General features: G+C 41.7%; 2 protein-coding genes across 4 annotated transcripts in view; one reads left to right on the top strand and one right to left on the bottom strand.

Annotated features, from left to right (window-relative positions):
* Positions 1–9,502, bottom strand: part of CUNH9orf85 (chromosome unknown C9orf85 homolog) — a 61,805-nt gene extending 52,303 nt beyond the window's left edge. For both annotated transcript variants that reach the window (XR_003835560.2, XM_021152259.3), the window contains exon 1: positions 9,155–9,502. Coding sequence is in view for 1 of the 2 variants with exons in the window: in XM_021152259.3 (XP_021007918.1) it covers positions 9,155–9,256 (102 nt within the window). In the remaining variant the exon portion in view is untranslated. The remainder of the gene's footprint in view (positions 1–9,154) is intronic.
* A 172-nt stretch (positions 9,503–9,674) lies between these two features.
* Positions 9,675–27,425, top strand: part of Abhd17b (abhydrolase domain containing 17B, depalmitoylase) — a 31,389-nt gene continuing 13,638 nt past the window's right edge. Inside the window, exon 1 of one of the 2 annotated variants that reach the window (XM_085834194.1) lies at positions 9,675–10,143. The gene's annotated coding sequence lies outside the window, so the exon portion shown is untranslated. The remainder of the gene's footprint in view (positions 10,144–27,425) is intronic. The other variant, XM_021151754.3, reaches the window with a different exon arrangement.

Here is a 27,425-nt window from a genome sequence, read left to right as displayed (position 1 = left end):
TGTGGGAAAGTTCAGGTTTAAAAAGGGACAAACTGGTCACTGTTGGAAAACCAAGTCACACCTAGTCCTTTTGGCCAAAGAAGGATTATTTGAAGGTATAATGTACATATGAACAGTGAGGCTCCATCAGGATGCTATTCCACATCCACTAACACTATTTCTCTATGTTTCCCAAGTTATGATTCAAAGCTTAGTTTATAGTTCCTTAGTGGGTACATTTAAGAAAGAGGCTCATGCTGACTGGGAGAATTGGGTTCTAGAAAGCTACATGACATTTCTGGTTAAAATATACTAAACTGCAACATGAGCTACAAACTTTTATATATGTAAGTTATGCTTCAATAGATGTTTATTAAATAAACATTACACATGTAATTTTTCTACTTTCAATTTTCATTACTAGACTGGCATTAGAATGGAGGATACATGCTTTACTCATTGTTGTCAATATTTGGCACATAATATACATAATATAGTAGCTCAAAACACCAGTGGTTTCACATAGACCATAATCAGTGATAATAAGTCTGTTTCCATTCTTTCGTGCCACTTCACAGGGCTACTCTGACAGTACATATTATATACAATGAGGTTTTTTTCTTAATGCTTGGCTCTCTGTCAGGGGGCAATAGATAGCATTTGTGTCTATGTATGAGGAAGAGAAAGAAGCCAAGATATGTGCCCTAATAACTAACAACCCATGCATCCTAGGCTTGATGAGGGCAGCACATGTGACAGGGAAGGAGAGCTATTCCAAGCAGGATGAGCCAGGACAAGCATGGCTGAGTGAGTAGCCAATGGACACGGTGAGCATCTTAGTAGGATGAAGGCAGAGAATACCACTTATGAAGGCTTAGTGCTAGCTCAGGTTTGAGATGGGCATTTTCACAAGCCTACCAAGCCCTTACTGAACAGATGCACCCACACAGACCATGAGAGTTCAAGCACTTTTCTCATGATCATCACTCAACTAGTAAATATACCCAAACGCACTCCGGAGAGCCACTTAAGCAACAGAGGCCTTCACTCCTATGCTTTTGTCTTCAGACGATGTATTGTCTCCACTTTGGCAATAAGCATAAATATCTGCTTGTATTCTTGTTCTGGAATAATTACTAGGGGGAAAAACCTTTCACATACTCCAGATCTTTAGTCATTTACTTGAGTATTTCTGAGTCAGGAACTCATCCTCAAAGACCTGTTTGCAAGGAAGTCCTGTTTGCAAAAGACTGCATGGAGTAATACTCTTGGCTGATCCTTTTCATTTGGTTTCATTTTCAGATTAAACTACCAGAAACGCCCAATCCTTTGGCATTAAGACTTGATGCCACCTACAAACTCCATGCTCTCGAACCACACAATTAAGTCACACACAAAATCAAGCAGAATAAATAAATAAATAAATAAATAAATAAGGTTTTAAGTAAGTTTGCACTTTTGTGTTGGGCCACATGTGACTCCATGGTCTGGATACACCTGAAATGCATTCAACTCCTTGACCTAGAACTCATATTCACCAGTTAAAACTTGCATCTGAAATGTCCCCACAGGCTGATATTGTGTACTTTGGTTTCAAGCTTGAGTTTTGAAGGCTGTAGAGATGTGAGTTAGGGTCTGACTAGGGAAGCAGTCACAAGGAGTGAGATAGATCTTGGAGTAAAAATTCTCCCTCTGCTCCTGGTCCATCCTTCTGTGAAGAGCTTCCACCACACACTCCAGCTGTCAGGAGCCAGTCTGCTTTGGCCATTACTTTGCTGCCACAATGCAATGAAATTCCTATGAAACCGAGTCACAGTGAATCTTTCATCCCTTCAATGGTGCTTCCGACAGATACTTTTGTCAAAACAATGTCAAAGTCACTAAGACAGCACAGGTTCTTCCATCTGGCTCTACTCAGTTTCCTAACTCTAATCCCCAAGATCTACTTTCTCTCTGAGGATAATAATTTATCAGTTATTCCTCCCCCTTTTATTTCTGAATTATAATGGTGTTATCCTTGTCAAACACTTAACACCGTCACAAATAATGATATTTACTAAATACCATCTGTGTACATGTCCATAGCCTTGGTGTTGAGGATGAAACAAAAATCCTGGTCACAAAAGCATTTGGAATTGAGTTCTGATCCTCTTCACCCACGTAAAAGCCAAGAAAGGCAGAGCGTACCTGTAAGCCAGCACTGCGATTACAGAGACGGGAGCAATCCTGAGACTGGACAAGTCTGACTAAAATGTGAGTCTCAGGTTCAATGAAAAACTGTTTTAAAAAATAATGCATGTAAAGAAGGACAAATGAAGATACTGGATACATAAACACACCCACCCATGTACAATGCTTGAGTAATGGCTGTACAATGGTGGAGCCAATAATGAAACTAGAGAATACTGCTCAGGAAGAACACTGGACAGGACAAAAGCAGGGGCTTTTCTTTGCTACCTTATGCTTCACTCAAGAACAGAGGTCAAGCAGGTTGTCAGACACTTGATCCTGCAGCTCAACAGAAAGGCTGTGCTGGAGGCTGAGTTACAAGCACTCAGATGGACTTTAAGCCATGGACAGAAGGGAGTGAGGAATAGCTTTTAGACTGTTTAAGAGTCAGTTACTGCTGGGTGATGAACATGAGGACTGCAATTGGTTACGCTATGTAAATAGGCTTTAGATGTTAGGATAGTCTCGGGTTCACAGCAAAACAGAGAGAGAGGTGCAGAGTCCCCTCATTTACCTTCTCCCCCACAATGCGTGCCCACTCCATCACCAACATCCTCATAGTGGTACCTTTCTTTCCTACTGATAAGCCTTTACTGACCTACGTGGAACACTCAGGTTTGTTTTATATTATTATTGTGCACATGACACTCAATCCAAGGTGTGATGAGGAAGTCAGCATAGAGAACCGTTCTTTCCTTCCACCATGGTTTCCAGGAATTGAACTCAGATCCTTGGATTTGGGCAGGGTGAATGGGTAATTAAGGAGTCTTGTGCCTTCAGGTTGTTAGATAGGCAAGAGACAGTGAACTTAAGGTACAAATCAAGGGGACAGCCTTAGGGAACACCCTACTTAACTTTAACTGATAGCTTGGCCTAGCTTAGGTAACCTGAGAAGAGAGTCTCAATTGAAGTCTCAATTACCCAGATCAGCCCAGCATAGGAGTACATCTTTTGGGGGCTGACTAAATTGTTAATAGACGTAGGCAAGCCTACGCCTCTGTGAGTGGCACCAGTGCCTGGGCAAGTAGTTCCGTGTCATAGAAGAAAGCTAGCTAAGCACGAGTGTGTGAGCCAGCCAACAAGCAGCATTCCTCTGTGGTTTCTGCTTCAAGTTCCTGCTTATGTACATGCCCTGACTTCTTCAGAGATGAACTCTGACCTGGAAGCTAAATAAATCCTTTCCTCCCTATACAGCTTTCGGTCAGAGCACTTTACCACAGTAAGAGAAAGCAAACTACAACAGGAAGAGACAAGCATTTTATCTGTGCAATAAGGAAGTACAATGTATAGGGCCAGGCACAGGTAGTTTGTTAGACATGGTGGTAGAAAAACAGGAAGCTAGACCTGAGCAGGGTTAGGCATATGTCAAGAGAGTGCCACGGGGAGAAAGAAGGACAAGGCAGCAGAGTATGGTAAGGGGGTCATGGAAATATAAAGTACACTGAAAAGTGAAGGATTATCAGACAGGAACAGCCAGTGAGGCCAACAACAACAACCAGGCGTATTTGAGGAAACAGGAAGCCATGTAAATAAATGGTAGTCATTTTTTTTAAGTTTCTGAGTAAGCTGGGTGTGGTAGTATGATGGTTTGTATATGCTTGGTCCAGGGAGTAGCACTATTAGGAGGTGTGACCTTGTTGGAGTAGGTGTGTCACTGTGGGTGTGGGCTTCAGAGCCTCATCTAGCTGCCTGGGAGCCAGTCTTCCACTAGCAGCCTTCAGATAAAGATACAGAACTCTTCAGCTCTGCCTACATCATGCCTGCCTGAATGCTGCCATGCTCCCACCTTGATGATGGACTGAACCTCTGTATCTGTAAGCCAGCCTAATTAAATGTTGTCCTTTATAAGACTTGCCTTGGTCATGATATCTGTACTCTAAGACAGGTAGCACAGGGCTTTAATCCTAGCACCTGGGATACAGAAACAGACAGATCTCTCTGAGTTCATGGCTAGCCTGGTCTACATAGTGAGTTCCAGTCAAAGATAGACCCTGTCTGTGAGGAGAACAGTTTCCAGCCATGGTAAAGGTTAGAGTCTGACCTTGAGAGTAGACTTCTGAGGGATGGGGGTCTAAAAGCTGAGACTCGGATGCTGGAAGGATTACCCATGGATATGTAGTGATTACTGAAAGTATGCTGTGAGTATGCTGAGAGGACCTGTGGCATAGAGGAAGCCAGGCCCTGTGCAGGGGTGTGTAGGTTAGCATGGACCTAGAGGGGTGCTAGTCTGACAGCATGCGTTTTTCCAACGCTACAGCTCTGATTGAGGAGGAACTGACGAAAGCCACAAATAGGAAAAAGGTGAAGCTGTGGGCCAAGAAATACATCCTCACTTGTGAGGTCCGTGGGTGAGCAGTGTTCCCTGAAAGCACAAGGCAAGGAACTAAAAAGTGTATTTCAGCAATGTCTCTGCTGAATGATGATGACAACTATGCGTTCCTGAGGGCAGAGAAAGAGCTCCTGTGGGGTGCTGTAAGGCTGGCAGGCCACATGCGATTAGGATCTGCACCACATCAACTGAAATCTGATTTCCCAGTGATTACAGTGGAGCCAGCAACAACAAATCACGCACAAGTTTCATGACAGCTCAGCACCTTCTGTTTACAGCAGAGATCACAGTTAGGAAGCACGCACAGAGAACTCACTCTACTCAATCGACACTGACCCCATCAAATTCCACTAGGCCCCACCTTTTAAAATCCCCAGTCTCTCACTCTCACACTGGTGGGTTAAGGCTCCTGAACGTGAACCTCTGGGGCACAGAGAACACCTTGGCTGTAATAGGCTTTGACAATGAGGCTCATACATCTCTGCCCTGACCATACTCTCAGGGTCATATTGCTTCTGTTACAAACAACAACTCCAAGAAAATAAAAACTGGCTCTGGTGGCTGAGGTTTGTAATTCAAGTTTTTTAGCAGGCTCAGGCAGAAGGAACTAAATTCATGGCCTTGGCGGCTATATCTGTCTCAAAATGTAATGGACAGAGATGAGCAGATAAAACTCCCCAGTCCGGAAGCAGAAACTCTGCATACAAACAAGGGCTTTGAAATGACTTGCCCTCCGAGTCTCATCTTACCTAATTAATGCACAGCCATATGCTAATTATGTAACTTTGGAGACACCATTCTCTCCCCTAAGTCCTAATTTCCCAGTATGCAAAATGGAGTAATTATAGCATTTATCCCAAGGTCATTTTGAAGATTAGATAATGTGTAGCAAGATGGCATAACATAACACACTGAAGTTTATTACTATCAGCCATTATTACTGTAAGTATATTTCCAATCCAGACAGTGGGGCCTCAGACTTCCATTTTTTTATCTCCATGTCATGATGACAATCAGTTTCCAAAAGTGAGTGTATTTCATAAGACAGTTCATTAGACATTTTATAAACCAAACCATTCCATAGTTTTGGTCAATTACCTTTTCAAGTCACAAAACATCCCAGTGCTTTTAGGGTTTTGTTTGACTGTTTGACACCACACTGTTGTATGTGCACCTCTGCATGGCTCCGCACCATGACACAGTCCAGCCTAGCCTTGGATTCATGGTATTCTCCTGCTTCACAAACTCCACAAAGTGCTTACACTTTGCCCCCACCACAAAGTCAGATTCAGTGCACAGTATTTCTAAAGCAATACTTGGTCATAAAACGATGCTGGAGACCTAAAAATACACACTTTGAGAAATGTTAACAAAAATAATGCCGATCATAGATATAAAGCAAACGGCAGTTTCTAGAGAATGGCATATGCTCTTCCTATTTCACATTTCAGTTAGTACAGTTTCTCACCCACCAGATGTTCCTTAACCTCCAAACTCCAGACTTCAGGTTAAATACTCTTGGACTTGTCTTTCATAGCTCTTATAAGCGCAGGCACTGACACCCTTTAAAGACTATTTGATTAATTTCTGTCACGTCACACTGCAAATTATAAGCTTCAGTCAAAGTAGTGTGCATACATACGTGTACACACACACACACATTTATATATACACACAGATATACATATACAACATATACACACATATATGTATATGTATTGCTCTTAGCCCAAATCTCCCACCACGTAGCACAATGTCTGATACAAGACACTAAGGGACAGATGTTTCATTATCTACCTCAAGCTAGCCTTAAACTCACTGTGCTCTTGCCTAGCTTCCAGAGTGCTTGGGTAATAGGCATGTACCGCCACTTCCAGCTTCAGCTCTTTTTATACAGTAAGTAACTGTGAAGAACTCAACTGTTTATTAAATGTAAGTGGTTAAATAAGCTACTCTATATTTGTATTATACAATGTTTTAAAATGATTAAAAACCTTGAAATTAGCTGAGTGAGGTGGCCCAGGTCTGTGATCCCAGCTATTGGGAGGCTGAGGCAGAACTGCCTAGATTACACAATGGGTTCTAAGCCAGGCTAGTATATAGACTACAAATATACATAAAACTGTTAACAGTGACTACGCCTGAACTGTCGGCTCGAGAAAAGTAATCTTTATGTTCTATAAACTTGTTACAATGCTTTAAAAAACTATGCGTTTCCTATAATTAATTGATCTAATTAATTTTCTCAGGGCTTGAGCAATTTTGAATCCACGTAGATGACCACATGATTATGCTTGGCTCACACTTGTATTTCTCTCTCCCTTCATGCTTAGTTGTTTTTTGAGACAGGGTCACTCTCCATATCCCTGGCTGCTCTGGAACTCAGTATGTAGGCTACAAATTGATCCACAATCATGCCATTTTCTTAATGAAAAGACAAAATATACTCAGTCCGTTGTGTCTGATAATGGTCTCTGAAACTCGACACTCATCCATTTCTCCATGTCCCCCCATACATCACAGAACCCTCTAGAAAGGCCGAATGGGTCTAGACAAGCCACTTGTATCTCTCTTTTGTTTTGTTTTTCAAGACAGGGTTTCTCTGTGTAACCCTGGCTGTCCTGGAACTCACTCTGTAGACCAGGGTGGCCTTGAACTCAGAGATTCGCCTGCCTATGCCTCCCAAGTGCTAGGATTAAAGGCATGTGCCACCACCTCCTGACATGTCTCTATTTCTTAAGAAATTTTTTTAATGATCCCTACAACCAAATTGACTGGAAAGTTCAGAGCAGAGATAGTAGTAACCGAGTATTATAGAGTAAAAATGACAGGACAAGTATGGGTGGGGTCTCTCTTCTACTAAAGCAGTCACATGAACTTCTGGGGAGATGACCAAGAGTACAAAGAAACAGTTCTCCCTGGGTCCAGTTCAGCAAACCAACGAATTACGATTTCTTACCAAAAAATGGGCTATTTCCAGGAACAAGGACAAATGCTGTGTGGCTACCCCACTGAAGAAAATGACTGTATCAACATCCATCAATCAACCATAGATAGCTTACGCATACACTTGAGGGGAAATGATGCCTTTTAAGTTCCTACCTATTCCATGACAGACCATTAATAGGCCCAATCTTATGCAGGTGTCTCACAGGTAATCACAGGTGCCAAGGGTTCAACAGGTCACTAACCATGGCATGACCAGATGACAATGTTCCACACCACCGGTTGTGTTTCATTACATACCATCTCCTCTCCAGAAAGGAAGCGAAGACCACAAAGGCAGGCCTCTTTTCAGTAAGCTCAGAAAGTGGGAGGTTACAGAGTTTGGTATGCACCACTTGACTGTTAGTCCTCCTATCAAGCTGGAAGGTCCTGCGTATGCTAACCCTGTTGGCCATTGGGAAGACTAGAGCAAGCTTCTTTCTGCTTCAAAAATATATTCAAATGAGAGAAAAGAACCACTTTGTTTCCATAAGCATCCTAACAAAACATCTATTGTAGCTAGGCATGGTCAGAAGACTGAGGCAGGAGAATCACTCCAAGTTCAAGTACAGCCTAGTCTACCTAGTGAGACCCTGTCTCAAAAGATTAAAAGCAGGTAGAGGTGAAGTGGGGATAGGGAAACGTTCTCTAACTCTCCATTTTTATCTGTCCAGTCTTGAATTTAAAAACTGTCTTTAGAATAGAGAGCTGAGACAACCTGGGGCCCCAGTTTCCTTCCTCTGGGGAAAGGTCTAATTAGTGTATCTCACAATTATATTTAAGTATGGTCTAGTCTTACTTTCAAGGCTCTCCACAGATTTTAAGATGGCTACAGAGCAGTGGGAGGAAATTATACTTTACTATTCCCACTAGTGTTCAGGCCAAATTGTGGATTAATCCATTTTTCTTTACCAACTTCTCTCCATAATATTTTTCTAAATACAGGAAAAGCAGGTTTATGGCCTCCAGGATGGCTAAAGGCCTTTATCCGCTCCCCATTCAGTTATGAGGAAGGGGATAGCTATTCACAGAAAATCACTAGTCATACATATCTCAAGTAACCTAAACAGTCTGAGTTTTCTTCCACTTACACAGGTCTTGCTAAATTAACTGTATAAACAGCAAGCAACCATTTTTACACAAGCCAAACCGTTTGCTCTTACAATCTCAACACAAAACTGAAATAACATCTTGTTGACGAGGACAGTGACGCTAAGATAGTACTCCCTACAAACTTATGGGCTTGGGAGTTCTCGGAAAAACAGTCGTTGCAAAGACACACTCGAGCGAGAGCCTTCATTTCATTTTCTTGTTGCGGGGGCGTGATCCAGGTGGGAGCATCCAAGGCGTCAATCGCCCCATCGGTACCTTAGGTTGGATGAATTTAGGCTGCCCTATCCAGTCTCGGCGCCACTAGTGAGATGTGCTGACCATCAGATAGATTCACGGAACAGAGCCAAGCCAAAGAAAGGGCGTGGGAAGAATATTTGAGACACGATTGCACTGCAGCCAAGACTAACTGGGCTGCAGTCCACGATCGCCAACTCCTCTCCTTTCCTCTCTCTGTCCCCTTTCCTCTCTCGGTCACTTTTTTTCCTGGGATGGCAGTCAGGACAACAGGCAAGGGCCTACCTTGGTCTGAACACTCTTATCAAACTTGTCATTTTTGAAGGAGAACGTATTCTGGTGCTTCTGAGGCCGGGACCGAGTCACGTTGCCTTTCTGGGAACTCATCACCAAAATCTCAAGCACCGTAAGTCGGTGCAGCCTTTAAAGTTACAGGAAAGAGTAAAGACGTTCCCGCCCCAGGTTGAGAGTATGGACAGTGACCCGGAAGAAGTTCTTCTACTCTTTCCGTCCCGGCCCCAGGTCGGCCCACGTGACTCATTAGGGAAGTCTCGCTCCGCTCCGCCTTGCCGCACATCCTCGACTACCGGCTTCACGGAAAGCCTTCCTCCGACCCAAGGTGCAAGCCGGCTTTCTTCGAATCTAGAACCTCCCCCATTGGCTCGAACGCGGCTGTCCATCACGGCGGAGGGGCGGAGATTCCCCGTTCCTATTGGCTCTTCTTTTCCGCAATCCCCGCCTCCTGCCGAACGCTCCCAACCTGTCCCCCGGCTCCGTAGCGTAGCGACTCCGCTGCGCAGTTTGTGATTGGTGGAAGGTGGGCGAGGCCGGTGCCCTGATCGCCTGCAGCCCGGAGCCCCGGGTCAGCTTCGGCGCCCTCCTCCAGTCACTGAGCAGCTCCAGCCCGGCCGCTCGCCCCCCCGCGCCCCGCGGCCCTCCCAGCTCCCGCCCGCCGCGGCCGCGCGCTCCGCCGCCTGGCGGCCTTCGGAGGTGCCAAGGAAGGCGGGCTGCGGAGAAGGCAGCACCGGCCCTGCGCTGCGGACGGCGACCACGGCCGCGCGGGACCTCGGGCCGGAGAGCCCCGGCGGCGGCCGCCCCTCGCGGCGGAGCCGTTAGTCAGCAGAACGCGAACGCGCGTGGAGGGGCCACACGAAGCGCGCCCGGGCACCGCAGCTCTCGTTCGCGTCCTCACCGGGCCGGGCCGCGCGCGCAGAGTCGGCGGGCGGCGCCCCGCGGAGGACAGCGCGTTGGCGGCCGCGGCCGCCCAGCTGCAGGTGCGTGGGGCTGGGCTGCTGGGCTGTCGGGGGGTCGCCGCTCTACGCTGGGGAACAGGCCCGGTGGCTTCGGAACGGAGCTGCCGAGCGGAGACCCGTGCGTCCCGGGCCTCCTCGCCCGCAGGGAGGACCGCAAGATGGGGTCGGGCGCCGCTCCCCTCCCTGGATCTGGGCCACTTCGGGCCCTCGCTCTCGGCTCGGTGTCCGGGTCCCGCCAGCCTCGATTTTAGATGGAGTCCGCCCGGAGCTTGAGCTTGGGTATCCCGCTCCGCCTGTCGCGGGAGCTGCTTTCCATGGCTTGAACTTCTATCATCTCTGATTGAGAACTCAAGGAGGGAGAGGTTGGATTTGAATTGAAAGTTGGAGAGTTCTGTTTGAAATTGTATTTAATATTAAACCAGGAAAGTTGTGTCAAATTAGAGTGTGTGGAGGACGTTCGGAGAGTTTAACCTCCCTCCGCTTCTGTTTTAAAAAAGAAAGAAAACGTTCAGAGCCTTAATCTTGGTGAGATTTCTGTCAAAAGCAGAATATTTAGTTTCATCAGTGGTGCTCTGATTTAAGGCACTGTGAAGCAGATTTGGTAAGAAGGATTAGAATAACGGGGCCCCGCGGAAAGGGTGACCTTTAAATTTTTTTTCTGATAGTTTATGAAAGGTATTCCATTCCTTGTGCGGTATGTAGTACTTGATCCCTAGGATTTACATTTTTCAGACCTTCAGTGTATAAAGAGAATCTTGGACATCTTGGGACAGTACCTAAAACTACTAAGTCTTGAGTAGAATTAATTAGGTGCAGTTTGTGATTGACATTCATTTGTTTACATTAATGGGGATTTTCAATCAACACTTATTTTAGAGAATGTGTGTCCATATACTTGGCGCATGGATTCAGTTGGGTAATAAATCTACTCGTAGCCAATGCAGTATTTTGAATATCACCATTATTATCGGTGCCCGTGCCTTACCAACGGAAAACGGAGAAGGCGAAGGTGTTGGAAGTTGAAAGTGGACACAATATCTGCTATGCCTTCGTTACTGTTTCAGATCTAGGAGGAAATAAGTAGCGCCTTCACCGTATTTTGACCTCTCTCTTCTCCTACTCTAGTATTAATAAGGTTAACTGGCAAGGATAGGATTAGATTTTCAGTAGGCTAGGAAGCTTTAAATTTGTCCCTTGGTGTACAATACAGTGGTTAATACGTGGTTTGTTTACTTGAGTACCATTGCTCATTTTGCATTGTGGATAAAACGACAGCTGAAAATGCAGACTCTTGCCCACCCCAACACATAGACTTACCGTAAAGTACTAGGACAAGATAATGTTTTAGTAGCTTAATAAACTCAGTAGTCCACAGTCTATCACTGAATTGATCTACAACCCCAGGCATGCAGTTCTCGGCTGAATCCGTGTCCACATTAGTAATACAGAACTATTAAAATGTGCCACCTGCTTAGAAGCACTTGTTGCAGAGGACCTCTGTTCCCTTCGTAGGACCCACATGGTGATTCTTAACCATTGCTAACTCCTGTTCCAGGGCATCTGACACCCTCATTCATCTGATCTCCATGGACACCAGGCCTGGTGCATATAATATGCATGGAGACAAAGCATTCATACATATAAAACAAAATCTAAATCTCTTGTTTCAAATTGTTCCACTGGCTGAGTTTTTAGAGGTATTTATTAATTGATAAACGTTTTTGCGTGTGTCAGTATTGGTGTATAGCAGTGTTCACAAGGAAATTTAGGTTTACTGACTTCGTTGGTTTATTTCACTTCCACTCTAAAGTGATTTCTCTTGTAAGTCTCAAAATAATGTCTCCCTTTCCTACCCTGTTAGGAATCCCTCACTACCCCAGCCTTGTTCTACCCAGCCTTGGGGTGGGGGTGGGGGGCTGTCTGGCTTTTACATATTAAGTAAATAAAAACAAGAGAAATGAATTACTTAAATAGTCTAAAGTTAGACAGTAAGACCTGAGACTTGAGCCCACATCTTTTGACTTGTCTTCAATTCTTGGTGTTGAAGTAGTCTTCTGTGCCTTGTCTATACTCAGTTTTGCTTTAGTCCCTGTAAAATGGCAATGTAGCTGTTCCATTTTGGTGACATAAAATTTCATGAGGATTCATGTACCTTTCACCTAGTGAAAGAAATACAACTGCAAATCAAAAGGATACTTTCCCTATGTCTTGTAAATTATCCCACGTGCTACTCTCTTTCTCCCACACCAACTGTTATCCTTAAATTGCCATGACTCCTTGCTGTCAGTGTTCGTAGAAGCAGCATCTACATACCTGAACACGTGTGTGCATGTGTGTGCGCATGTGCGTGTGTATTTTTGATGGTCTTACATTTATTCGAGCATGATGTATGAATCTTTCTGTAGCTTGTTTTCTCAGTCTGTCCAAGATTCATCCATATTCTTCCTGTATTTCTGTTTTTTTCTTTTTTCTTTTCACTGCCCTATGTCTACATACAAATGTTCTATGACCACCTCCATGCAACAACAGTCTCAAAATTACCTTGCTAAATGGTGTCCTTGGAGTCTTCCTGTAAGTATATTCTGGCATTTGCTTAAGACAATTGTCTGACAATAGGGTTCTGAAAATGTCTCACTGTCTTGGTTTTTTAAGACAGGGAGAGACCCTCAGTAGCCCAAGCTGACCTTAAAGTTGAGGTTCTCAGCCTCAGCCTCCCCATTGCTGGGATCAGAGGCAAGCACCACCACTACCAACACGTCTCCTCATATTTAAATGTGTATGCAAGATATCACCAGTTGTTGGCTCTTGATCCTATATCCTCCTTTTATAAAACACTTGAACAGGGTTTTTTTTAATGCTTTTAGTAAAAACCAAAATAATTTCGCAGCTCAGTACTTGAGCTGCTACACTCAGACTTTGCTCCTGTGTGATGCTATGTATCGACAGCATCAGAAGCAGCTGGGAGTTTGTTAGGCCTGTGGTGCCTCGGGCCCTACCCCACAAGGTTAACGGAACTGCAGGATTTGTGTCCACACTTAATTCTTGGTATTGCTAGAGTCAGGAGCTCTGCACCAGTGGGTGCATCACTGTCAGCACAGTTGCCACCACTGTCCATTCCGATTGTCCTACTGAATTGCTTTCGGACACCAAAAAGAGCACTGTGACAGACAAATGATTTTCTAAAGTAACAAACTTTCTCCTTAAAGCTTGTGCAAAACAGCATGCACTCTTCCTTTTTCACACTAGATAAATAATTTAATATCATCATCTGTGTTAAAACAATGTAACTAGACAATGAGTACATTTTTTAGAAATATTTGACCTTGGAGTTGGTTTTGTTTTTCCGCCCGTTTCCCAGTGAATATCCAGTAGAGAAGTTAAAACTCATGGGCCTTAAAGCAGCATTATCTTTTTCTAGTTTATTTTGATTTGTTTTCATTGGAGGGGTGTAGAGGACTCATTGTGTACTCTAGGCTGGCCTTGAACTACTGATCTTCCACAACTAAGTCAAAGTCTAGTAGCATCATTTTCATACAGGGAAAGCACTTGCCTTCCCTGGCTTTTGGGTTAGTGGTGCTTCCTTCATGATACCTGAAGGCCGTCATTAAGAACGTTTACCCTAGTTCATAAATCTAATAGTAGATTGGTAGATGCCAGGGTATGAGCTTCTGCTTATTAGATAACTGCCAGTCTTCTGACAGCAGAGTTGAAATGCACCCTGGTGCTCTGGTCACTCACTGTGTCCATTTTAGCAGTCTTAAAAACCCCTGTCCGGGAAATGATGTCACGTGCAAGTAGGATGGGTCCTCCAGTATCAATTAACACAACCAAGGTGATCCCCCTCAGGCACACCCAGAGGTCCATCTCCCAAATGGTTCTAGATCCTGTAAAGTGGACAGCACTGACCATTACAACAACAAACAAACTATGCCAATAGTGGATGAAACAGATTTTTCCATTTTATTGATACTTTAGACTTAATTTTTGCCATTCCAAGGACAGATGGTACTTGATTCTAGTTTCACTCATATCTCCCAATTATTTGTATTGCTGGTAATTATTTGATTTATTTTCATTTGTTGTCCACGTATTATTTTTCTGTGATTTTTTTCTCAATTTTTATTGATTTTTCTGTACAACAGATTGGGGTTTTAATATCTCCTTCCACTCGTTAGTATGGCTTTCACTTTGAAAGTGATTTCCTTTATTTAATGTTTTGAAATGGAGTCTTACTCTGAAACCCTGGCTGGCCTCAGATTAATAACAGTCTTTGATTTAGCCTATCAAGTGCTGTAATTACCACCACAGCTGGTTCTGAATTTTTTATTTTAATGTTAGACTTAATCATACTTTAATGTTTGTTGTTGTAATGGTCAGTACTGTCCACTTTACAGGATCTAGAACCATTTGGGAGATGGACCTCTGGGTGTGCCTGAGGGGGATCCCCTTGGTTGTGTTAACTGATACTGGAGGACCCATCCTACTTGCACGTGACATCATTTCCCGGACAGGGGTTTTTAAGACTGCTAAAATGGACACAGTGAGTGACCAGAGCACCAGGGTGCATTTCAACTCTGCTGTCAGACTGAATGCAGTGTAACCAACTGAATCACACTCCTGACCTCTGGGCTTCCCACCCCAGTGGGCCAGAATTAACTTCCTCCCTTTAGATGCTTTTGTCAAGAGTATTTATTACAGAAAAAGTGTCTAAAGATCTGAAATTGTGCATTTTTATCCATAATAAGGGGCTTATAAATTTGTATTCATTGAAAGAAAGTATCTTTTTATTGAAATTGGCTTTTTATACTCTTTCGACATAGTGGTGATGGTCATTGGATTTAGTTAGTATCCCTGTATAGAAAATTAAAATTTGGCAACTCTCCAGCTGAAGATGCCATTCAGTGGTAAAGAACATAGGCTGCTCTTCCAGAGGACCTGAGGTTGGGTTCAAGCACCAACATTGTGTGGCTTACAACTGCCTAACTCCAGCACCAGGGGATCTGACCTCCTTTTCTTGCTCCACAGTCACCTGCATATATGCACAGGAGCACAAACATAAATACACAGATGAATAATAAAACTTTGAAGAATAATAAAATTTGATAACTATTGTCATTGCAATTGCAATATTTCCTTTAAAGAGATTCTTGGAATCTACAATCATTTCTTTATAAAGAGTACAAATTGAACATCCCTAATGTGAAAATTTCAACTCTAAAATGCACAACTCTTTGAGTACTGGCATAATGGTCAAAAGTTTTCAGATTTTTGAGTATTTTAGGATTCTTGACTTTGAGGTTAAGAATGCTTGGCTAGTAAATCCTAAGAAAAATATTTCAAAATAAAATTCTGGTCCTACTCATCTCACATGGAATGCTCAAGCTGTACTTGGGATGTTGTGTTCCATCTGAGGGTGACATTTAGCTTAAATGTAAGTTGGCTCAGATACGGGCCCTTTTTGTTTCCTTGGGAACTATACATTAAAAAAAAAAAAAACAAAAAACAAAAAAAAAAACATTTAAACAAGTCCTTAAGAGCAGCTAAAGAGGAAAAGTGTGTCAATGCATATCCTGCTCGCTGTTACAGGGTTGATTTTGGTGGTGAAAGGAGGCTTATGAGCAAAATACATACAGATGGCTAACTTATCCCTAGAACTCAGCATCTAACAGATGATCACTCTTAATATTAATATGGTCAAATAAAATGCCTAATAGTGTTGGAAAGCTATAGATATTTCAGAATAAGTAGCACAGGGTCCAAGAGAGCAAAGGAAGCTGTTTGACCTTCTAAATAGGGTGGTCATATTGGGTTTCATTGAACAGGGGAGAATGAGCAATGTCATGCAGTCACTGAAGGCATTAACTATGCAGATCTTAGCAGAATCTAGTAAGAGTAGACAGAATAGTCTTTACATTAGGCCTGTGTGCCTGGCCCTCCCATTCTGAAGTTGTGTGAGCTTAGAAAAGTTTATTAGCTTAAAAACTTATAGTATGGGTTCCTCGTGTATAAAAGTGTAACAATGTAAGGAAAGTATTATTAAGAGATAAGTAAAAGGACCCGCCCCACTCTATTCTCATGTGGAACTCTGTACTTTGTTTTCACAGTATATGTCCCAGCTTGTAATTATCTGCATTATGGTTTGATAAAGTTTTATCTCATCCCTTCTGAAATGTTGATGGGAAGAACCAGTCAGTACAGTACTATTTTACTAGTATACTCTCACAGACAACCTTTAAACCTTTCTCCATTTGGGAGTTATCTCTTACAGATTTGTTGAGAGTGTTTTGTGTTTTTACAGTCTCTTTGAATTAGGGCTTTCGACTGTATTACAGGCATTAGCTCATTAATCACCACACATCTCTGTGATGAAAGCACTAGGTATGTCTCATCCTGTACTTTAAAAGCACTAAGGCTGCTGAAGCACAGTGACACAAAATCAAAGCAAATTTGGATCACAGCTGACATTTGGTTCATTTTTCTGTCCACCCCCTACACACATACAAAATTCACTTAAAAGCAAAAGCATGTGCACCATAAATCATTAGATTTAGCCTTTGGAAACTTATGAGGAAATATGAAATTAATATTCTAGTTATGACTTTGTTTCCAAGTTTTCTCTTAGTGCTCCTCAAAATAGCTGAGAAGAGGTGCCAAAAAATGATTAGTGTTTTGAGCCTTTATTCTTAAGAACATAGTGTCTGGGGGCTAAAGGAGTTCTTTTTGGTGTGGCTTTGTGGATTTCAGATTTACTTTGAGGATATATAGTCACATGAAATGGTAGGAGTTAGAAAATATGTAGCAGGGCTGAGGGTATATATAGTTCAGGAGATAGTGGAAGGGTCTTACTGTCCATGACAAGGCCCTAGGTACAATCCCCCAGCACTAGGGGAAATAAATATGGCATAAATTTACTGTAGATCAGGATAAAGAACGAAAGAGTTGAAACAACCCTGTTGATTTGTTGTGCTCGTTCCCCATAGGACAAAACAAAAGCATATGCCTCCAGGAACAAAAATGGAAGGCTGTTTATTAGTCAGTTGCAGTAACGTTGCTTGGCTTCTGAATTTAGGATATCCTTAAGTATGCTTTAAAATCTGACATAATGTGACATAATTTTCGTAATAACCTCCAAAAAATTCTGTCCCCAGATTGTGACCTAGATTTTGATTTTGATTAGTATCTTACACAGTGTACAGATCGCTCTCACACACCACCCCCCATCCCTGCCCAAAAAAAAAAAAAAAAGATATAATTTGGTAGCTTGTATCTAAAATAGTAAATGTACCTTAAAAAGAAAAAAAAAAAAGGAGGAATGGAGTAGATTTTTGAGCTGTTTAGAGCTGACTTGCCTCCAGTCTTCCTGTCTCAGATACCCAAATAGCTGGTTACATTTTGTTCTCCTAGTTTGCAGGTTACATTTTGTTTATAGACTTCAGTGTATCTTTTTTTTTTTTTGAAAGATTTATTTATTTATTTAATGCTTATGAATACACTGTTGCTGTCCTCAGACACACCAGAAGAGGACACTGGATCCCATTACAGATGGTTGTCAGCCACCATGTGGTTGCTGAGAATTGAACTCAGGACCTCTGGAAGATCAGTCAGTGCTCTTAACCACTGAGCCATCTCTCTAGCCCCCTTCAGTGTATCTTTTATTAATGTTTAGAACAAGAAGGTAGCTAATATTATAAAGGACTTCTTGTTTTTAAAGGGCATTCCAGTATAAACCCCTAGAGTACTAGCTTTATCATTTTATCTGTTAGGATCCATAATATATTTTGTTTCATAATATGGAAATACAAAAATCAAAGTGAAACTTTGGCTAAAGAGAGTATCTAAACCAGACAGAATTGGCATAGTATAGTTCAGGGCAGATTTTTATTTTTCCTTGAGAAATAAACTTTACTTAAGCTTTGATGTGGGAAATGATAGGAAATATTTTATCAATAGATTATATACACTATACACAAATACACAGAAGTAAAGAAAAAAAAAAAAAAGCATGTCTGTATCCGGCACCATCACGTGCAGGAGAATAAATGAGTAGAGACCATGGTGCAGTATGGTATGCTAAAGAATGGAGGCTTATTCAAGAGGATTCACAGGACTATTGAAAAATGTAAACAGATAAGTGACATCACCTGGCAGGAATTCAGAGTATTGATTTGATAGATGTGGGGTATTATAATGTGATTGCACAGTGATTTTATAGTGTCCGATGGAAAATAGTTAAGAAATGGCTGAGAAGATTGGTGGAAGATACAGGGGAAAGGGGCACTGGTTTAATGTGTCACAAAAGTACAAGAAAAATACAGAGTGAAATATTTAGGGGGTAAAGTTTAATGGAGGGATTAAAAAATAAACTTAAGATTTAGATAGGCTTTGGTGTCCCTAGTGTGTAAGTGGCAGTTAGAGCCTGGAGTTTAGCCAAGCATGATGGCTCATTCCTGTAACCTTAGCAGACGAGACCAGCTTTGGTTGGGTTAAGTAGCGGGGTGAGGGTCTACTTTTGCTGGGACGTGGGAGAATTGGGAGTTTCAGTGAAATAAAATAGCTAAAAAGCAATCTGTCAGAAAAATAAAAAACTTGACATTGAAGTTGCAAATTAGCTTAAGAAGGAAGGAAAGGACAATAGTGTTACATATGTGATACATGAAGGAGATGATACAGACTCTTCGTGCTGTGCTGTTATAAGAGGTTAAACGAAGAGGTAAATACTAGATCACAGTTCATGTTAGGCCTGAGGAGAGATTTGATTCTGAAGAAATCAGATATGGGAGTCTGTCTCCGTGTGTGTTTGTGTGTGTTTGAAAAAATCTTTGTTTAACAACAGAAGAAATACCCGTGACTGATGAATAGGGATCGCTGAGAGATTGATTATCACGAGTAAAACTTTCTCAGGAGAAAAAAGACAATCATGGTTTGATTAATTTCTAATGTTTAGAAGAGTGGCCAAACACATGCCTACCAGCTAAAAACAGTTTTCTGGATCTAGTTAGTATATACAGGCTTGGAGACTATTTATCTTTCCAGCAGAGCTGTAGGTCGAAGCTGAGAAAGGGTCACTAACGTATGATGTGAATGTGTTTAGTTCCAGAGGCCAGGCCCCAGGTTAAAACCTGATGTATTAGGACCAGTTAGTTTCTTTGCAAAAAGTCTGTCAATCATTATCACTGGAGTTGTATTCTGGGAACTCGCATGGTCTTAACTTTAACATGGATACTGAGGTATATGCATGCTCACATAAATACAAATACATATCTGTGAACATAGAGGAGTTTAATTTAAAGTCATTTTAATTGCAAAAAAAAAAAAAAAAAAGATAAGGATAGCCGGGCGTGGTGGCACACACCTTTAATCCCAGCCCTTGGGAGGCTGAGGCAGGCGGATCTCTGAGTTCGAGGACAGCCAGGGCTATACAGAGAAACCCTGTCTCGAAAAACCAAACAAAAACAACAAACAAACAAACAAAAAGATGAGAATACTACTTAGGTTTTGCCTAGTAAATCACTTAAAAAATTCCCATTGTTTATTCTTTTTAATAAACTGTTTTGATTTTTTTGAAAAGATAGCATTTCACATTATAAAGGTAGGAGAAACAACCTCAGAATAGAAAGCATTCCCTTAAGTAAAATCGTGGTAGCTTAAAATTGATATACAGCTCCCCAATATTAAACTTGACTGGCTTTAAAAAGATAAACAAGTGAAGTCAGTGACCATGCCCATAATCCCAGGACTGAAAGAAAGGCTTAGGTGGAAGATTCTGAGCTTAAGGCCTGATTAGGCAACATTAGAGAAACTGTCTCAGACTAAAAGTAAGTAAATTATGTCCATATTAAATTTGTTTGGCATATCTAATTTGTCCAGAATTATTTCTGTTTTCCCAAAGAATAGGGGAAACTTTATCACAAACTAGCAACTCTCCTCCAACGTCTACGGCCAGTAAATAATTATGAGAGAGAAGCTGTGTGCAGGAGCATAGTACATGACTGTTTCAAAGCAAAACCCAGTACGACTAGAGATCTGACTGTGTTCATAAACACAGCTGCTCTTCTTGAGTTTGTTTGCTTGCTTGCTTGTTTGCTTATTGGGGGATGGCCGTGGCTGACCTGAACTTAGAGATCTGCCTACCTCTGCATCCTAAGTGTTGGGATTAAAGATGTGGACCACCACACCTGACTCTTGTTAAACTTCTAATGATTCTGCTCATTGTTGAGCTGCCAAAAAGGAAAAAAAAATCAATAGTGACAAACTGAATGAAGTAACTGAAAAATATAATTCTTACCATTCCATCTATTGTTGTAATTTGTGTTTTCAGGTTTCCTGCCAGTGAAGGATTGCATAAGTGTCTGATGTTGCATCTGCCAGTTACAGTTTTGAAAAGTAGTGACAGTCAATGTGTAATAGCTCAACACACACCATTAATTCCAGTGTTGAGGTCTCCAGTAGTTACAGCTGACCACCTTTAATAAATGACCAGGAAGACACTTGTCAGATTTACAGCTGTTGTGAAGTTAAGACAGCAGTTAAGGGACATCAGCTTAGTTTGCATCAACTAAGGGACAGGTGCTAGCCCAAGGGCTGCAGGAGCAGATTACTCAATTTTTTTCAAGTGCCCCTCACCATTTAAAAATGAATACTTGAGGGAGATCAGTCCTGCCTCTTAGCACACATTTCAGAATTGTTGCATCATCTAAAAAACTCCTCAACATGCAGGAATGTGTAATTTTCGCCAACTCCAAGCTTCATCTCTTCAAAGACCAAGCTGACCAAAACCTACCACCTAACACACACATCCCAGCTGGAAGTGTGTCCTATGGGAAGGAAGAGGACTATCTGGGATTTGTTGTTGTTGTTGTTGTTGTTGTTTTAAATGTAGCCCAGGATGACCTGAAAGTCAAAATCCTGTTTCTGTTTCCCCAGTGCTAAATTACATTTCGAACCCTTGCTTTTTCCCCACTCTCCAAGTGACAACTTTTTATTATTACTGTTTTGTGTGTGTGTGTGTGTGTGTGTGTGTGTGTGTGGTGTTGGGGAGAGGGTACCATGGCGTGCTTCTTGATCAGATGACAACTTTATGAAGTTGATTCTGTCCTTCCATCTTACATGACTTCTAGACATTGAACTCTGATCATCAAGTTTGAACAGGAAAACCTTTAGACACTGAACCAGCTTGTTGCTTTCCTAAATAGCATTTTGTTTGTTTAGAGATTTATGTTTGATTATTTTTATAAGTTCTGTGTAAACTTGGAGAAGGTATAAGCATGTGGGTGTCAGGAGCCCATGAAGGCCAGGCATGCCTCTCTGGGGCTGAAGTGACAGGCAGTTGTGAACACCCAGTGTGGATCTTGGGGACAGAACTCAGGTCCTCTTGTAAGCACATTATGTGCTCCAGGCCTTGACTCCCATGACACTTTCTTGTTATATTTTCTTGTATTTTAAATTCTGTGTCTATGTGCTAGTATCTGTGTGAGTACATGGGTGCAGGTGCCCATGGAAGTCAGAGACATCGCATCCCCTGAAACTAGAGTAAAAGCAGTTGGGAGCCACCTGACCTGAGTGCTGGGAACTCAACTCAGGTCTTCTGCAAGGGCAATACAAGCTGTTAACTACTGAGCCGTCTCTCCAACCCCTTAGCTGAAACTTTGAAAGGACGTTGCAGCCTTATGAAAGAAGAACTAATGTAGTTTGATGGATAAAACATGTAGAATTGCTTTGAATATAACTGATCAGTTGGTATAGAATTTATGTTTATGCTGTAGTTAATTGATGAAGCCTAATGTAGAAGGTAAATGTGTGGCAGGCATCACAATGTTCAGCTATGTGTGAACCCTGCAAACTACAGTAGTGCACTGAAAATGTCAAGAGAGGTAGAGAGGTGAGCTAAGCCCAATTCATACAAGGCCTTTGATAAACTGTATAGATGTTCAGTTTCATTGCAACTGTGGAGGGAAGCTATCAAGGTGTTGTTATCTTTGTTTCTCTTTTTACTAAACAGGGGAACATTTTATTCACATTAATAAAAGCTCAGAATCTCTTATCTTTCTGGATCATCCTTACTGTATTTCTTCTCAATGATCACAAGATGACCATTCCACAAGAAAGTGATAACCAGTTTGGCTAGTTTTGTCTTTTTTAAAATATATTTCATTACTTCTTCTAGAATTTGCTATGTATTTTGATCATGTCCACCCCACTCTTTCCTCCAACTCCCCAGATCCACCTTCTCCTTCCTCTGCTTTATGTTCTTTTTTTAAACTTTATATTGATCATTTGTGAATTTCATGTCATGCACCCCAGTCCCACTCATCTCTCAGACCCTTCCCAGCCACCCTCTGCCTTTGCAGCCTCCCCCCAAAACAAAACAACAACAACAAAAATTAAAAAGAAAAAAAAAGCAAGAGAAGAAAACTCTCGCCTGCAGTTTGCCAGGCTGGGTCACACACTCTACCTTTTTGTTCAAACTACTTACAAATGGTTTTTGGTCTGGTTTGAGGCTTCTGCTACACCATCAATATTAGATCTTTATCATGACTACACTCAGATATTCTGTTGTTGCCCAGTGTCATGGAGACCCTGCAGCTCTGGTTCTGCAGGATAATCCCTTTCGTGTGCTCCAGCTGTTCATAGATGGGGTAGATGGTGGGGTGGGCCAACTCAAAGCTCTGGATCTGGGCCTGTGTGGTAGCTGAATTGGTCAGCCTTCCTGCACTGCCCAGGCTTGCTTACCCAAGTGCAGTTGCCAGCAAGGGGCAGAGCCAGATCTCCCACTTCTGCAGATGATGGAGAACAAGGAGTTTCAAGGTGTTTTTAAAGCAGGCAGTTGATCATCTTTAAACTGTCTAGATTCAAACGACTCTTGAGTAGAAAAAACTCACACTCACTTTCCAAAAGGTTTTTGTTTGTTATGCCCAGTTTGAATTGTTCTTTCTTTTACCAGTCTTTTAATCAAAAAAAACAGGAACTATTACAGAAGAGTAGAAAAGAAAATACCAATAAGTACATTACCATTTAAGAATGGTAAAAATTACTTTCCCATTTAATTTCAATTTTAGAATTTCAAGATCTTTAGATCAATGAAAATGTCCTTCCTGTGATACTATTTTGGCCTATATTCAGTAATATTCCAAAAAGACTGTTGTTTTTCTGTCTGGAGATATCATAATTAATAAGCTTTTAAAATATACTTAATATTTTAATGGAATATGAAATCATATTCTTTTTCTGTGGAAGCAAGGTAAGGAAGAGACCAATCTAGTAAAGATGTTAGCATGAAATATGTCCCTCAAAATCTTGGTAATGGTCTAGAGATATAGCTCAGCAAAAGATACAGCTTTTGTAAAGATGAAGAGGCCACTGTCTTAGCTTTTCCATTGCTGTGAAGAGACACCATGACCCAGGCAAATCTTAAAAGAACAACATTTAATTGGGGCTGGCTTACAGGTTCACAGGTTCAGTCCATTATCGTCAAAGTGGGAAGCATGGCAGTCTCCAGACAGGCATGGCACTCACTGGAAAAGGAGCTGAGAGCTAGGGGGAGGGTCTCCAAGCCCACCCCCACAATGACACACTTCCTCCAACAAGGCCACACCTCCTAATGGTGCCACTCCCTCAACAAGCACATACAAACCATCACAGTCACCCATAGTAAATGCTTGCTTTGTTTTTCTCTGTTTCAGAGATAAACAATGGTGACTATCCACACTAAAGATTCACAATACCATCAGGTTCATCTTAAATAAGTTGTCTTAACTAATTTCATAAATTTTCATTCCCTCTCTTTGTTCGTTACTTTTCTATTTATGTGGTGATAAAGCAGCATAACCAAGGCAAGTTATAAAAGTTTATTTAGGCTTCCAGTTCCAGGGGTCCTTGACAGAGCAAAGGCATGGCAGCTGGAGAAGGGAGCTAGGGGCTCACTTCTTCAACTGCAAGTACAAAGCAAAGAAAACAAACTTGATTGGTGTGTTTTTAAGCTTTCAGTGTCCACCTACATTGACACACCTCTTCCAACATGGCCACACTTCCTAAGCCTCCTTAGAAAGTACCACCAGCTGGAGACCAAGCATTCAAATGCACAAGTCTATGAGGAATAGATACTTAACACCCTGGTCCCCACAGTCTTTTTCACCGCCTTAACACTGAGTTCAGACTCCTCTGAGACTCAAGCACTTAATTGTAAGCCCTATAAAATAAAAAAAAGTTATATAGTCCAACATACAGTGACACAAAACATGCATTGTCATACTGAAAAGGAAGGATAGGGAAATAGGAAATAGCTGAACAAAACCAAGATGGAAACTCAAACACCAAGATGGCAAGTCAAACACCAAATGCAGCTGGTCCACAGTCAGTGACTGGGATTTTAATTTTAAAGGGCTCACATGGCTTTATTCCTCCAGCTTTGCTCCCTGCAACATACATTTCTCTCACTGGCTGCGTTTCCTATATGCAGCTCTCCTTGGCAGATACTTCATAGCTTTGCATCCCCAATATTCTTGGGTATCCAATGCAACCCAGGCCTTACCTCCACAGTTTCATGCAGTGCCAGACATTGCCTGGCCTCATTGGAGGAACAATCCCCTCTACTCTTGCATTCGCCAAGACTCTAAAGCCACTACCATGAGGATCACACTGCCAGGCCCACCTGCCAGCTTGGGAAAGCTGCTCCCCCGACCCCCAGCTGCTTTCCAGGACCAGAAAATCCCCTGGGCTTTTTTCATTTCAAAGTCCAGCCTTAGCTGGGTGGACACCCATACCTTTATTCCAGTGCGAATCAGATCTTTCTTAATAGCTTCTTTCCAGCACATGCCTTAGCTATAAACATTAAAATTGCCAGGTTTTGTTTCCTCTTCAAACTGTACAGTTTGTATTTCTTTTGTCCCATTTGTTCTTTTTCATTATATACCCTCATGAGAGTGGTTTTACTAATAAATACTCAACTAGTCAATACTATGCTGTCCAGAAATCTGCCCCCCCCCATACTAGTCCATTGCTCCAGGCAAATTCTTAGGACATGGACAGAAAACATCTCATATTTGCCAAAATATCACAGAATGTCCCTAGCCTAGTTGTTGGTGGTGTTGCCTTGAAACCAGGCTTCCACAGTCTGTATTTTTACACCACTGTCTTACTATGGTGAGACACTAGGCCCTTCTTAAAGCATTTAACCACTTTTCCAGTCCAAAGTTCCAAAGTCTGTCACAGCAGTGACCCGGTCTCTGGTACCAGCATCTGTGTTAGTTACTTTTTTATTGCTGTGATAAAACACATGACTAATGCAACTTAACAGAAGAATTTACTTGAGATGACAGGTTACGGTGGGTTAGAGCCTAGAGGAATGAAGGCATAGCAGCAAGAAGCTGAGAGCTCACATTGCAAGCACAAAGTAGAAGGAACAGACTCAAAGTGGCTCAAGCTTTTAAGCTTTGGAAGCCTATCCACAGTGGCACACTTCTTCTGGCAAGGCCACACCTGAACCTACCCAAAGAGTGCCATTAACTGAGACCAGAGCATTTAAATCCCTAAGTCTAAGAGGGAGATGTTGTTCAAATCAGCCAACCCTTCCCCTGTTGCCTTATTTGGCCAACACTTTAGAGCAGTTTGTTGGCCTGTTAGCTCTGGCTAAAATACTTTTCACAACTTCCCTAATAGTCATTTGTAAAAGAAAAATAAATATATTTGCTATGTTCTCACTGCTTGCCTCCTTTAAAGGGAGACAAAATTTTTAAATGTCAACTAGTTGTGATTGTCTTCACTATATGAGGAAAAAAATCTATTATTCATAATTTGGATAAATAATTAAGATAATTAACTGAATGGTATCACTAACACATTTTATAATATAAATGACCTGACAGGCCCTTATTTTTAATACTCCCTTTTCTTACTGATATATATTGGGCATAACTTCATGCTGTGGGTTGGTATCTGCCTTAGGTTTGGTTTTCACAATCTTACATTTAAGCCTTAAAATATTGGTGTATAAAGTTATTTACATTTAACATTATGTGAGTCTACATGTGATTGTTCCACTTAAATCTTGAAATAATATATTTAGATGTAGAGCCAATTATGGCTAGGTAAAATGTGCCCAGTAATGCAATAGTGATGCAATAGTGATGCAAGTGAGTCGTGGGACAACGATCCCTTTCTAATTTTACTTGAGATCTGCTCCAAAAGAAGGACAAAAGTCACACCCCTTCTAGAACATGAGACAAGTCATAGTTAGCAGCTGTGGACAATCTGAAGCAGCTCCTTATCCCACACCTGGGATTAAAACAAAACCATTTTCATATAACATGCCTGGCTTTGTTTTGTTTACTTATTCACTTTGCATCCCACTCACTACTCAGTCCTGGTCACCCCCTCCCATAATCCTTCCCCCTATCCCCACTTAACTGGGAGTTTAAAGAAACCAAAGTTCCCACTACATAGATGCACATTTTTCTGCCTCTCAAATGCTGGAATTAAAGGAGTGCGTCACTATGTCCAGCATGAGATGTTTCTTTTTGCAATGAGCAGCAGTAACTGCACAAACTCATACTTGTTGAAATGATGAAAATAAATGACTGAATGCTCAGCCTTAAATGGAACATCTATATAACTTTTTCCATGGCTAGGAAGAAGTTATATTTAAAAAGAGTTCAGAAAAATGTAAATGCTGGATGAGAGATAATAGAGCATTATGAAACTCTTATTTCTCAAGCATGACATGACTATTGGCCAGAAAAGAAAAAAACGAAACAGAAAAGAAAGTTCAGTGGAGTAAAGCAGCATAACTGAGTCCTGAGAGGAGTACAATACATTTAGTCATTGGGATGGGAAGTAAGTCTTAGGCGTGTGAGTACTCAGCTAATCTTGAAGGAGTTAGAACTTCTTAGAGTTTAGCTCTAAGAATACCTCCCTGATGGCAGCCTGTAAAATCCATAAGTATACTGTCGGAAGTAGTGGGTAGATAAAGGCTAAAACTTGCAAACAGTAGTATGTAATCATGGAACTGATGTCTGCCCAGAGAGCCCTGCATTCACTAGACGATAGTAAAGGGAGGAACATAAGTAGATGCTTCTCCTCCAGCTCCAGGCTAGACTTCCCGAGTAACACTGATGTGGTTATCTACTTAAATCTTGCTAGTAGCAGTTTTTGGACAGTGGTGTTTCACTCTCACTCTAAGGGTACCTCCTGCATCAGCTCTAGTTCTATAACTTCCAGGGCTTGGGAATCTACCCTGCCCAGGACTTAAAGTGTTATAAAAGTTATTTTTACAGTATAAAGTGTTTTTGTTTTGTTTTGTTTTTAAAGAG

The sequence above is a fragment of the Mus caroli genome, unplaced genomic scaffold (genome assembly GCF_978045245.1).
Source record: "Mus caroli unplaced genomic scaffold, Mus_caroli_1 scaffold_20, whole genome shotgun sequence".
In the NCBI taxonomy this organism is placed as follows: Eukaryota; Metazoa; Chordata; class Mammalia; order Rodentia; family Muridae; genus Mus; species Mus caroli.
Note: the sequence above shows the minus strand (reverse complement) of the source record. Positions and strands in the feature narration are given on the sequence as shown.